Source organism: Megascapheus bottae, chromosome 27 (assembly GCF_031878675.1).
Source record: "Megascapheus bottae isolate mThoBot1 chromosome 27, mThoBot2.hap1, whole genome shotgun sequence".
NCBI classification, from domain to species: domain Eukaryota; kingdom Metazoa; phylum Chordata; class Mammalia; order Rodentia; family Geomyidae; genus Megascapheus; species Megascapheus bottae.
Window position 1 is genome coordinate 14664159 of NC_143535.1, and position 12795 is coordinate 14676953.

The following is a 12795-nucleotide window of genomic DNA, read 5'->3' on the forward strand; positions in this document are numbered from 1 at the left end:
TTTGTGCAGCTGAAGGGCTCGATGCCCCTACTGCTGGTCTAAACCCTAATTTGCTTCAAACATGTTTAGGGCCCATTTATTTAGAACACAGTCGGTAATATAAATACTTCCTCTGATAATGAGTAATTTCATAAAGATAGATTTGGGGCTTTTCATTTGCTTCATCTGTGATGACTGTCCTATTATTTCTCTGTTAACTGTCAAAAATAAAACTGTAAAACTGGTTAATCACTAACCCACCTGTAATCCTGCCTTCTCTGGAAGGTGAGATCTGGAGGATAGTGGTCTAGAACGTCTCCAGTTAATTTGAAGTGTGGATCGATTAGATCACCAGCCCTGGGCAAGCAAGTCGAGTGAGAGTACAAGGCCCTGAGTTCAATGCTGGTATTCAGGAAGCAAGGAAGGGAAGGAAGAAAGAAGGAAGTTAAAAAGTTTACTTTTAACTTGATAGCATAGTCAACCTTGAAAGAATTTCACCTGAAGATCTGATTCTGATCCTCTTTTGCCTCTTCAGAATCTCTTAATATATAGCTTTTAGTGCTTTTTGTCCTGTGTGTCATTGTTTTAGAATTAACTTTGGGAGGAGGGTTTAAACTAAGGGCCTCACACTTAACCAGGTGGTACACTATGCCTCCAGCCCTTGGATTTCTTTAGAAGAATGATCTTTCTTTTTTTTTGTTGGTCCTGGGGCTTGAACTCTGGGCCTGGGCTCTGTCCCTGAGGTCTTCAGCTCAAGGCTAGTGCTCTATAATGAGCCACAGCACCACTTCCTGTTTGCTGGTGGTTAATTGGAAATAAGGGGTCTTAAGGACTTTCCTTCCCGGGCTGGCTTTGAACTGTGATCCTTAGATCTCAGCCTCTGGAGTAGCTAGGATTACAGGCATGAGTCCCCATGCCTGGCTAAGGAATGATTTCTTAAACTCTGTCTTTCTTTTCTAGGGTTACTTATTCAGAACAACAAAAAACCCCTCAATGCCAATCAAGGTACAATGAAATAAGGTAAGAAACTGAGAAAGTACCTTTGGTCAGTACAGTGACTCATGCCTATAATCCATTAGTCTAGCAGAACAACATGGTTTGAGGTTAGCCAACAAAAAGCTATCAGCAAAAGAGCAAAGCATGGGGTTTCATACCTATAATCTCAGCAGTGTGGGAGGCCTAACTGAAAGATAAACTAAAGCAAAATGGTGGGTATGTGGCTCAAGTGTAGAGCTTGTTTGCTTTTCCTTTCTTTCTTCCTTTTCTTTCTTTTTCTTTTGCCAGTCCTGGGGCTTGAACTCAGGGTCTAGACACTGTCCCTGAACTCCTTTTGCTCAAGGCTAGCACTCTATCACTTGAGCTACAGTGCCACTTCCAGCTTTTTCTGTGTACATGGTACTGAGGAATCAAACCCAGGGCTTCCAGCTTTTTCTGTGTACATGGTACTGAGGAATCAAACCCAGGGCTTCATGCATGCTAGGCAAGCACTCTACAACTAAGCCACACTCCCAGCCCTGCTGTAGTGCTCTTGCCTAGAAAGCAAGGCCCCAAGTTCAAACTGGTTGGGGCAAAAAGAAGTGTTTTGTTTTTACATGTTTAAGGATATTCTATCATCCTTGGTGAGGACACTAAAATCCAGATTTTAAAAATTAAGGGACAAATCTTACATTATTATCACTGTTTCCCATCTCTAAAATGGGGATATTTTCTGGTTCCCTCTGCTGGGATGTAAAAGCTATTGTACTGCAGCTCCTCTTGAGTGGAGGGTACATCACTTGTAATTTCTTCAAATCCTTGGTGAAACTTTACTTGTGTAGTCTATCTGCTGAGATTTTATCTGAGATAATGTATTAAAAACTTTAAAGACTTCTGAATAAATATTGACATTTATAATTATCTTAGGGGTTGACACTGCTTTCAGACAAGCAAAACTCAAACTTTATCCCACTTAACTGGCTCTAACTTGTGTAGGATTCCAGCTTATATATAACCCTTTTTGTTGTGCCAGTCCTGAGGCTTGCACTCAGGGTCTGGGTACTGTCCCTGAGCTTTACTCGAGGTTAGCTTTACTCAACGTTGAGCTATAGCTCTACTAATAACTTTTTTATGGTTAATTTGGAGTCCAGTGGATTTTCTTGCCTGGACTGGCTTCAAACCATGATCCTCAGATTTCAGCCTTCTGAGTACCTAGAATCACAGGCATCCAGTAGACTTTTTTTAAGACAAGCAGTCCAGGAGTTGGCAAACACTGGCCCAGTGTTTACAGAATATTTACAGAATATTCACAGAAAACATACCTCTTCACTTGAGACTTATATACTCTTACCTGTATCCTGTCAAGTAGTTACATGCACACCTGGTACTAAAAGTTTATTGGACTGTTAACTGAAAGAACTGGTATTTTTAAATTCTCTTCAGAAACAGACATGCCAGAGCTCTTCATGAGGACTCAGATAAGTAATAATTATTTCACTGTCATTTAAAGGAATGACACCACAAATGTGATATTTGTCATAGGCTTTAATAAATTTGTATACAAGGCACAGTGCTCATATGTAAGTAATTTACAATGACTTTTTCTTCCATCTCTTAATACTTCTGAACTGAGGTGATAGAATGCTTAAATTTTGTCATGTCAGAACTTCCTCAATCGGGCCTTACCTTTATTTTAAAACTGATCAAACTTCCTAAGACTTCTTGCAATGGAACTCTTTGTATGTACTTTCTACCTACATACCACTAGTTGCTTGTTGCTTCTTAGATCCTGTGATTAAACTGTTTTTAATTTCTGCATCGACACACACTCTCTTTGTTGGTTTCTCCAAAATAGTATTCTCTTCCTCTAGTGGATCATTACAGTCCCTTTTGACTTTTGTTTCATCCTTATGAAGTAAATGTGGGTATTCAATGCGTCCTCTACGTACAAAATGCTCGATCCGGGATTCCAATCCTTGGCATTTAGGACGATCCATGAGGGGCCTATACGTGCGCCTTTTTACTCCCTCTATGAAGGCACTGGTTTGCTTTATGACAGAGGGCTTAGTGTCTCTCCATTCTGTTGTGTCATCTGTCTCTGGTCCTGTCCCACAGGGAATGGTAACAGAGTCCAGTCCTTGTAGCATATTATACAGCATGTGAGTTTTAACTGCATGACTAGCCCAGAATTGTTGTAGATGGGTAACGTTGAATTCTTGAACTTCCTGATCATAGATCCACTGGACATTTTCAAATTTACAGTTGTATAAGACTAGAGGAAATTCTACAGCCATACTGGAAAGAGAAGTATAGATTACTATGCAGTCTATTCTTTTAAAAACATGTTTAACTAGGTTTACAATGGGGTTGGGTGGGAGAACTCATCACTGTACAATTGCTAAGAAAATAATTGCTTAGAAGATAATTTTAACCTGGAACAACTTTATTACTATTTAACATACACATAAACCAATTTAATTAATATTAGGTAACCATCGGTGGTAACAAGTCATTGAGAAGTGCACAAGCCATGGCTCTACCATGTTGCATGATTTTAAACAGATAATAGTATTTATCCAAGCTTGTCCATGGCATTTTTCACAGCTTGGGAGTGAACTACTGGTAGATACCTGACCTCGGCTTGTTCTCAGAGGAAAAACTGATTTTCTGCCTTTTCTGTACCAGCAGCTTGGACTGAGTAAAACAAGATGATTTAACAGGAATAGTTTCAATAGTCATGTTTTAATTTTACCAGATCTGCATTAGCTGGTAACATAAATTCAGAAAAGCGAGAAGATATGGTGATAAGTATACTTTTACAAAAACTAAGAAAACTACACATGTGGCATCATTTTGGGGCTTGAATAGTGAGAAAATTAGAAGCTATCAGTCTTTTCCGCAGGCTAACATTTTGCAAATTAGATTAAAAGTTCCACGTAGGCAGAATCAGTAACCTTGTTACTTAGACAGGATATGGTTTGATTTTGTTTGGTTTATCTTACCTGTATTGCGGTTTCTGGGGATTTTTCTCTATGTTCAGCAATTCATCAATAACTTCTGGCTTCTCCATTCCCTGGCCAATCAGAAATAGGATAGCCATCATACATCGGACTTGATGATACAGGAATGCCTGACCTGTCACTTCAAACTGGCATAACTGGAAAGGTGCTTGCCATCTCTCCTCACTCAGGCTCTGGCCCACTAGTTGTACTTGAGCAGACAGAATTGTCCTTTGGAAATTAATCACTCCATTGGCCACATCCATTTTACACAAGTTCCTGAAATCATGGGTGCCAACATACTTCTGAGCTGCACAATTCATGGTTACAATATCTAAGTCAGCACGAGGGAAGAAATATCGGTATGTCCGCTCCAGACAGTTAAACCTAGCACTGAAGCTAGGTTCTACAGGGGCCCAGGCCAGTACACGGATGTCTCGAGGGAGTACTCGATTAAGGATGTGGGTGTAACGGATCTCTTTTGTAGGATCATTGGGTTCATCTTTTACATGAACAGCTTCTGTATCCTTGCCCCTTGGAACCTGAGAACGTAGGTCAAGAGAAATAACCTGTGGAATCAGAGAAAGACACTGTTTTAGAGCATTCTGGATGGCTACTAGATACTCGGGTATAGGATAGCTTGCTTTGAGAAACAGTTTCCAGTTTCCTGGTCCTTACCTGTCCAAAGGCACTAACTCCTTTGTCTGTTCGACCACACCGGTGATAGTTGGAAGTCTGTCTGCTTTCTACCAGTCGGGTCTTGGTTAAGGCCTCAAACAGTTTCTCTTCAATGGTATTGTTTGTGTTTTCCTGACTAGCAAATCCCTGGTACCCCCAGCCCAGATAGGCTATTCTTAGGGCTACATGTCTTCGGCCATATGCACTGAAGTCAAATGTACGCTTAGTCTTTCCAGATCCTAAAGAATTTTCTTTAATGTTTGAGTCTTTGATGTTGTTGGCCTGTTCTTTCTTAAGTCTTTGTACTTCCTGCTCCAGTTCTTGCACTCTTTTTAGAAGTTTCTCAATTTGGGTTCTGTCTGTGTCATTCTCAGCCATGATGTGACAAGCCCGGGAATCAATCATATAGGTCCACCCCACCTGAAAAGAGAACAAAGAATAAATTTCCGTATATCTCCTTTAGTGTTATATTCTTATATTCAAATAGCTTCTGATATTTAACTTGCTGCCTGGAGTATTTGCTTATTCTAGAAGCACTACTTAAATGTGGATGATCATCCAGACATTATTCTTTTATATTCTATTTAGCCAGTTCACAGAGGAAAAGGAAAAATACTGACCCATCGTTGATAAGGTTTTTGTTTTGCTTTTCAAATTTACTTTTTAAAAAACTAGAGAAGGTATCTAGATTGGGCTGAGAGTGTTGCCTAGTGGTAAGAGAGTGCTTGTCTAGCATGCACAAAGTCCTTGGTTTGATTCCCTGGTACACATACACAGAAGGGGGCTGTGGCTCAAGTGACAGAGCACTGGCCTTGAGAATGCTCAAGGCAGTACGCAGGCCCTGAGCTCAAGCCCCAGGACTGGCAAAAACAAAAAAATAACAACAACAAACTAGATTTTATTTCTCTACATTAACCAAGATGATACATTTTTTTCCTGTAACTTTCCTTTTGATTTTTTATATATCTAATTATATCTAATTTCCCTAATAATATTTCTTTCTATGAACTATTTAGAACTATTACTGAGTTTCTGTTCTTTTCCAGTGTTCCAAATAATTAAGTGGCTTATGTTACAGTATTTTATTGTTTCAGAGGTGTCACAATAGAAGTTGGCCAACTGAAGATTATACTTTACACTGGAAGTAGAACCTTGTTGGAGACAAACTGTACTTTAAGAACTTTTGATGGCAGAAAAAAGGTAACCGTGTCTTACTGATCTTTTAATTCTTGAATTACATTATTATCTTTGTAGTTGTACAGAGGGGTTACCATTCAACAAATCAGTTTTTAAGTACAATGCATTTTGATCTATGTCACCCCTTCCATCATTCTCCTTCAACCCCTCCCAACCTAAGCCCTCCCTCTTTAAAGCCAAAATGAATATATGTTTTGATAAAAGATTTCTATACCTCTAACAGTTCCAAGAGTCAGTCTAATGATGTAATTTGGATACTGATGTTAAAATTCCTGGTATATTTCAATAACTGAAGAGTAATCATACAACATTCTTAAGAGTGGAAGAGTCCTAGATAATCTATAACTGATGGTTACTTAGTTACAGAAGATCATCTCCACATCTGTTGTAAAGCAAGGTCATCTATGTCTAGGTAGGTGTTCAGTTCTTGCCATTTGAGTTTGTGTATTTATGTCAAGTAGATTATTTAAATGTCTTACTGGATGAAAACGATAACTTTTTTTTATAATGGAGTGGAAAATATATTTCTATGTAAAACACTCTAGAAACCCAGAACCTCTTTCAAAATGTGACTCACCCTAAAAAGAAAAACTGCCATGAAAAAAAATGCTGAAAGTTAAACAACAGGGCTGGGCTGATGATGTAGCAAAAGAGAAGTAAAATGAGTGGCAAAGGGTTTAATACGTATTTAGGAACATAATATGTCATCTGTTTTAACAAAGGGGTAATAAGACAAAGTCAAGCAATCTGTGGTGGTAAATGGACAAAGACCAACCATTTCCTACTTTTAAAAATGGTTTACTAAAGTCACATAAATTCAAAGTTTATGAGAACTTTGGTGGAACTGGCAGCAAGGATGAGAGTTTGATGTAAAGCTACCTTGAGACCAGGCATCAGTGGCTCACGCCTATAATTGTAGCTATGTAGGAAGCTGAGATCTGAGGAAGCAGTTCAAAGCCAGCTTAGGCAGGAAAGTCCATGAGATCTGTAACTCCAGAATTAACCACCAGAGAGCCAAAAGCAGGACACTTCTCAGATCCTGAGTACAAACCAAAGAACCAACACACACACACACACCCATTGTGGAGAGGGAATGGACTGTTAGTAGACTTGGTGCTGTTCCTTAGAGGTAAGTACATTAGCAATAGCTGTCAATCCTGAGCACATATCTTTGGACCCATCTAAACAATGTGTTTGCCCAGTATGTTAAAACTTATAAGCTGTTTTAAGGTCTCAATAAATGATTGTGATAGGATTGCAATTCAGTGCAACTTCTGAAGTCTTACTGTGGCAATACAGCTCTACTGCCAGCTGATACAGCTGTAGCTACAAACCAATAACATTTTAAAAGTTCAGAGTTTTGTGCTGTTTTCCTTTATAGAAGGAATGGGGAATGTTTGGCTCATGGCCATATAAAGGCTGAGATATTAGACTTTTGACAGTGCAGCTTGGTCAAGAAGTCCTTGATTTTAAGTTATATGTATATGTTACATGTTGGGTTTTTAATTTAAAAGGGGCCACAAATGTGGCCTAGTGGTAGAGTGCTTGCAGAACATACACAAAGCCTTGGGTTTGATTCCTCAGTACCACATGCACAGAAAAGCTAGAAGTAGTGATGCTGTGGCTCAAGTAGGGTTCAAGGACAGTGCCTAGGTAGGCCCTGAGTTCAAGCCCCAAGACTGGCAAGAAAAAAAAAAGAGAGAGAGGGAGAATTAAAGAAAGAAATTGTAGGGACACAAATTAGGCACTAGATACTCGTTTAGCTCCAGGCAGGAAACCAACACTGGATATTTGGCTGTTAGATTTTAAAAATTACTTCTGTGGCAGGGCAACTTGAATGGATTGAGCAACTAGAAATATATTAATAATACACGCATACATCTGTGTGAGTATAAGCATACTACTTCCTCTTTTGATAGTTCTTCAGGTTAAATCATTCTGAAGCCTGATTACCTGAGTCAAAATTTCAACTCTCTTCCTAGCTGTGTAACTTAAGCACGTTATTTAGCTTCTTGATGCATACTTTACTCAAGATCTTATCTTACAACTGTGAGCACATAGAAAAATACATATAGTACCTTTTTTTTGGTCAGTTGTGGGGCTTAATTTCTGGCTTGGGCACTGTCCTTGAGCTCTTCAACTCAAGGCTACCGCACTACTCCTTGACCCACAGCCCCACTTCCCGTTTTCTAGTGGTTAAGTGGAGATAAGAGTCTCTTGGTCTTTAGTGCCTGGGCTGGCTTTGAACTGTGAGCTTCAGATCTCAGCCTCCTGAGTAGCTAGGATTATAGGAGTGAGCCACCATGCCCAGCTACAGTACCTTCTAAGCTCCTGTTTCATACTGTACACACAAAGCATTCTGCCCCATAACACATGTTCTCAAGTTCTGAATGTCATAACCTAACTGTTTAGAGCTACTGAATGTGGCAAAGCAATAGGAAGAGGGATGAACAAGAAGGCAGTCCTCCCAACGACTTCCATACTAGGATGTCCTAGGATTGCTAGATGTGTAGTTCCTTCCTTAGCCTTTCTTTTCCTACATAACTACGCAACTGAGAAGAATGAGCGATTTGTGAGATGGAAATGTGTCTGAAAACTGATCAGTGTTCTATCTTGTAGGCAGACCTACCGTGTAAAGGAAGCAATGGAGCAACTCACAGGGCCTGATGGACAGAAATGGGCCCATATGGAACCAGAAGAACGAATGTTAGCAGCTGCGACAGCTTTTACCCATATCTGTGCAGGACAGGGTGAGGGGGATATGAAGCGAGACGTCCAGTCTAACCAGTATGATCCTTATAGCAAAGCTTCGGTAACCTCAGGGAAGAGACCTGCTTTTCCTGTGCAACCACAGTACCAACACACAGAAAGTCAGGTCACTTCAGACACAGTCTCAGAGGCCTCCCCAAAGTTCCGAAAGCCAGTGATGAAGAGAAAGGTGCTACGTAGAAAACCAGGAGGGGAGGTCCAAGTGACAGATGAGTCCATTGTCAGTGAATCAGAAAGTGATTCTGTGCCAGGCAGCAGCATAGACAGTGGTCTGGATCTCTGGGACTTAAGACAAAGGTTGATGAATCTTCAGTTTCAGGAAGACAGGGAATCTGAAGACAGTACTCCACAAAAACTTAATCTACCGGATGAGTATGAAGGAATTTCCCAGGAACAGCTTATTTGCTATTTACAAAGAGGGGGAATGAGCCCTCCAGCTTATGAACAAGACCTGATTGTTGCCAGCAGACCTAAGTCTTTTATTCTCCCAAAGCTGGACCAGTTAAGCCGAAACCGGGGCAAGATAGACCGTGTAGCTCGATATTTCGAGTACAAAAAAGACTGGGACTCAATGCGGTTACCTGGTGAAGATCATAGGAAGGAGCTTCGCTGGGGTGTCCGAGAACAGATGCTTTCCCGAACAGAATCTCAATCCAAGCCTCAACATGTATACGTTCCAAACAACTACTTAGTACCAACTGAGAAGAAAAGATCTGCACTTCGTTGGGGTGTGCGTTGTGATCTTGCAAATGGCATTATGCCCAAGAAACTTCCCTCCCCTCTTTCTCCTTCTTAAGTCTTTACCTATCTCTGTCCACAGGATTGACTGAATAGCCTGGTTCTTAATATCTCTTCAATTGAAATAATCAAGACCACAGAATTTTATATATAATGGCTTCATCCACAACTGGCCTTTCTTAGCTGTATTATCACATAGATACGAGACACCAGTTTGAATTTCCATCCTCACATGCAACAATTGCAAGAGAATCATGCCAGAGAAAGAAAAGCTTCCCTGGCATTTGTATTTTGTCTAGTTCATAAGTACAATTTCTGTTGATAACCTTTTTGTCATGGGCCAGTGAGAACTGTGTTTCAATGTGTTTTTACCATTGGTGGGCAGTAGCTCATCCATTAAAGAGTTTTGCAAATTCATGAGCTTGAGTGGTATTAACTAGATCCCAAAGTAAGATGGTCTCAAACCAAGGCCATGATCTTGCCTGTGATGTAAAAGAGCCAAAGGGAAAGAACAAAATCTTTCTTTACATAGTTATAAAGGATCACCCCTGTAACTAAAGAAATACATTTAGGTTATCTAAAATGCTTTTAAGTAGATGCCCCCAGATATTATAAGACCTTTCCCCATATTCTGTTTGAAGATTTCAATAACATAGTTCCCTCTCTTCTCAACCACTTGTTACTTCTGGAATACCACACCACAGATTTTCTTTTAAATTATGCCTATCACTTAAAGGCTGTTCCTACCCTACACTAAAACTTCAAAATACAGGAAGGTGCTGGTGGCTTACACCTTTAACCCTACCTATTCAGGAGTCTATTATCTGGAGGATCATAGCTTGAAGCTAGGTCATACAGAAAAGAAACTATCTCCAAGATAACAAGCAAAAAAGCCAGGTTGGAGGCATGACTCAAAATTTTTAAAGAGCACCAAGCAAGAATGCTCAGAGGCCTAGTACCTCAAAAATTAAAACCCTCAAAATATATCTGGCATCACAATGCATATATACGAACATCTAGACTGTATAGAGGTCAAAGCACTAATTCTGTTCACCTTATTAATGGAAGTTACATTCTGGCTACTTCTAAAATAGGAATAAAACTTGTAAGTTGTTAGTGTTAGCATTTGAAGTCTTAAGAATAAATGAAGAAAAAAATACTGGACACATGAACGACTCATCCCAATACTTTCTGTACATAGTATATGAGGCTACATAATGCATTCAACCCCATTTCACTACTAAGCAGTAGGAAATGTGTATTCTCTGACTCCTTATGTTCAGGGTATGTTCCCAACTAAAAATTACCCATCAACAGTGAATGTCTATTAAGATATTAGAATACCACGGGTACTAATATGGGAAGAGACAAACTTAAGTGAAACAAATTGTAATCCACACAGCATGATCTTAGTCAAGCATGCATAGTACAGGGACAAAATCGAATTCTGAGTACAAAGATAACATTTCTTTTAACTAGTGATTTTTACCGAAAGTATGAAAGCCGAAAATTCCTCAAAATGATTATCCTAGTTTAACGCCTTTATTAACTGAAGAATTAGACCTGGGGCGAGTCCAATCATGGGACAAACTGTAGAAGCACAGCAGCTCACAGCTCCAGCTCCTCAGCCCCCCTCCCCCATCCCCCAGTAGACCTACCCTTAGCAGGGTGAAGCCGATGCTCCTAATCATCTAACAGTGCCGGGACCGCCGGGCGAATTCTTGTGTGCGCTGAGCACACTACACAACAGCCACCACCAAGCGTCCAAAGGTTTCTCTCAAGTTAAAAACGGGGAACCAGCGGGTTGGCAAAGGATTGGGGGACGGGCGCCGTGATCAGTACTGAAGTCGTGGCATGTGAGGCAGTCCCCCAAAGGATCGAAACCCGGGCTGTATACTTCTGCTTTGTCTCAGAGCCAACAATTCTGACCAGTGCCGCACGCGGGGCTCCACGGGCCGGGGGCGCCGCTAAGTTCCCACCACGGAACCGAATGGAGCCCGGCGGGGAGAGGAAGTTCCAGGCAGAACACAGAAAAAAAAAAAAAAAACAGGGCTTTAGGAGAGGCTCTACTCCCGTGTGCCACCACTTTCCTGCAAAAGCCCAGGTGAAGGAGTTGGGGGAGGGGGAGGAAGGGGAGATAACCGTTCAGCTATTCCTCCACTCTACCTCTCCGCGGACGTGTATCCAAGACTGCAGACTGATCACGCTCCCCTTCCGGTCACGGCCGCGCTTTCCGGCTCCGGACAGGAAGTCGTTCCCTCAGCGTTCTCCCGCCTGTGCGCAAGGCCTCACGGGAGGTGCAAGCGGGTATTGTGGGAAATGTAGTTTCGAGGCCAAAATCCACAGCTCCCGAGGTTTTCTAGCGCGCCCACCTTTTCTCCAGGCTTACAAAGCACAATCTAGAGCCTGCGGCAGTAACACAACATCAACAAGAGTGAAATTCTAGTGCTGCGCTAAAATAGCAGGAAAGAGGTAATTTTCCGATGTCTGTTATTAAAAACCTGACGATCTTGGTCTGATTTGATAGCCAGTTTAATTAGATAAATTAACACCGAGAGACAAACATACTATTTTTTTTTACAATGCAAATGCAAGGGCTAAAAGTTAACGTTACAACTTCAGGCTGAGGAGCCTGACAGGTGCCGGAAAGGAACCTAGGGTGTTACTTCAGCACCACGGAGAGATCATGGCCACAGCTTTTGTTTCTTAGGGTTTTGCATCCCTCCTCCCCTCTACGCCCATTCCAGGAGTACTGACTGACCTCTCAAAATTCCGCTTAAAAAATAAAAAAATCAGGTTTCCTTCTCAAATTTAGCATCATTGTAAGGGATCTGCCCCGGGTGATGTAAATAAATGCACGTGATCACGCTGTACCTAAGCATCTCGGGGGGATGGATGCTTTCACATCTAAACCAGCAAGTGGACGGCAACGTCCCCAGGATCTAGGGCAGGAGCGGAAACTGACCTCTACTCCTTCCTCGGCGTTGGTCAGATCGAGCCCATCTGTGTCTGTGTGTGTGTGTGTGGGCAGCTGGCCCTCCGCCTCCCCACGCCATCTGCTAGACTCGCTTACATCCTGAGGGCCGGGCACGACTGTCCGGTGAACAGAAGCGGCCCGAAGCAGGGGCGGGGTGAGGAGGCCCCAACGCCAGGAGAAGGGTCTTGGGCAGCGGGTGAGGGGGCTGAGGGAGCTGGTACAGCGGTCACCAGGCGGCCACAGTCCAGGAAGGCTACCCCGCCCCCGTCCTCAATCGGCAGACGACGCCTGTTGGGAAGGGAGGAGCTGCCGGAACCGAAAGCCCGCGGACCCGTCCGCACGCACCCGCGGGGGCTCCTGCTCGGCCCCCGCGCCGACCCCGCTCGGCGCTCCCTCCGCCCCCCCCGCGCGAGGTGGGCCTCTGCGCCTGCGCGCGCCGCGCCGTGGGCGGCCGCGGGGTTTAGGCCGGCCCCCTGCGCGATC

General features: G+C 42.3%; 2 protein-coding genes across 6 annotated transcripts; one reads left to right on the top strand and one right to left on the bottom strand.

Annotated features, from left to right (window-relative positions):
- Positions 1-2481: 2481 nt before the first annotated feature.
- On the bottom strand, positions 2482-12592 carry Pus3 (pseudouridine synthase 3). 3 transcript variants are annotated; one of them, XM_090319673.1, is made up of 5 exons: positions 12301-12592; positions 11502-11741; positions 4632-5051; positions 3957-4522; positions 2482-3249 (listed from the first exon to the last, which is right to left on the bottom strand). In XM_090319673.1, the coding sequence occupies exons 3-5, from the start codon at positions 5034-5036 to the stop codon at positions 2709-2711; spliced, it is 1512 nt and encodes a 503-aa protein (XP_090175799.1). In that variant the 5' UTR covers positions 5037-5051; positions 11502-11741; positions 12301-12592; the 3' UTR covers positions 2482-2708. The 3 variants fall into 3 exon arrangements, with proteins under 3 accessions (XP_090175799.1, XP_090175798.1, XP_090175800.1); XM_090319672.1 differs by having other exon boundaries at positions 10994-11741; XM_090319674.1 differs by lacking the exon at positions 11502-11741.
- Hyls1 (HYLS1 centriolar and ciliogenesis associated) lies at positions 5709-9750 on the top strand. 3 transcript variants are annotated; one of them, XM_090319670.1, is made up of 3 exons: positions 5709-5831; positions 6052-6240; positions 8448-9750. In XM_090319670.1, the coding sequence occupies exons 2-3, from the start codon at positions 6233-6235 to the stop codon at positions 9391-9393; spliced, it is 954 nt and encodes a 317-aa protein (XP_090175796.1). In that variant the 5' UTR covers positions 5709-5831; positions 6052-6232; the 3' UTR covers positions 9394-9750. The 3 variants fall into 3 exon arrangements, with proteins under 3 accessions (XP_090175796.1, XP_090175797.1, XP_090175795.1); XM_090319671.1 differs by having other exon boundaries at positions 6189-6240; XM_090319669.1 differs by lacking the exon at positions 6052-6240.
- Positions 12593-12795: the final 203 nt, after the last annotated feature.

Bases quoted from the DNA above. Each gene is read 5' to 3' on its own strand.
- Pus3 (XM_090319672.1), bottom strand. From the start codon at position 11,026: ATGATTAGGAGCATCGGCTTCACCCTGCTAAGG. The intron at 4,523-4,631 runs GTAAGGACCAGG...CTGATTCCACAG, and splicing joins GAGTTAGTGCCTTTGGACAG to GTTATTTCTCTTGACCTACG. The intron at 3,250-3,956 runs GTAAGATAAACC...TTCTCTTTCCAG, and splicing joins CCCCAGAAACCGCAATACAG to TATGGCTGTAGAATTTCCTC.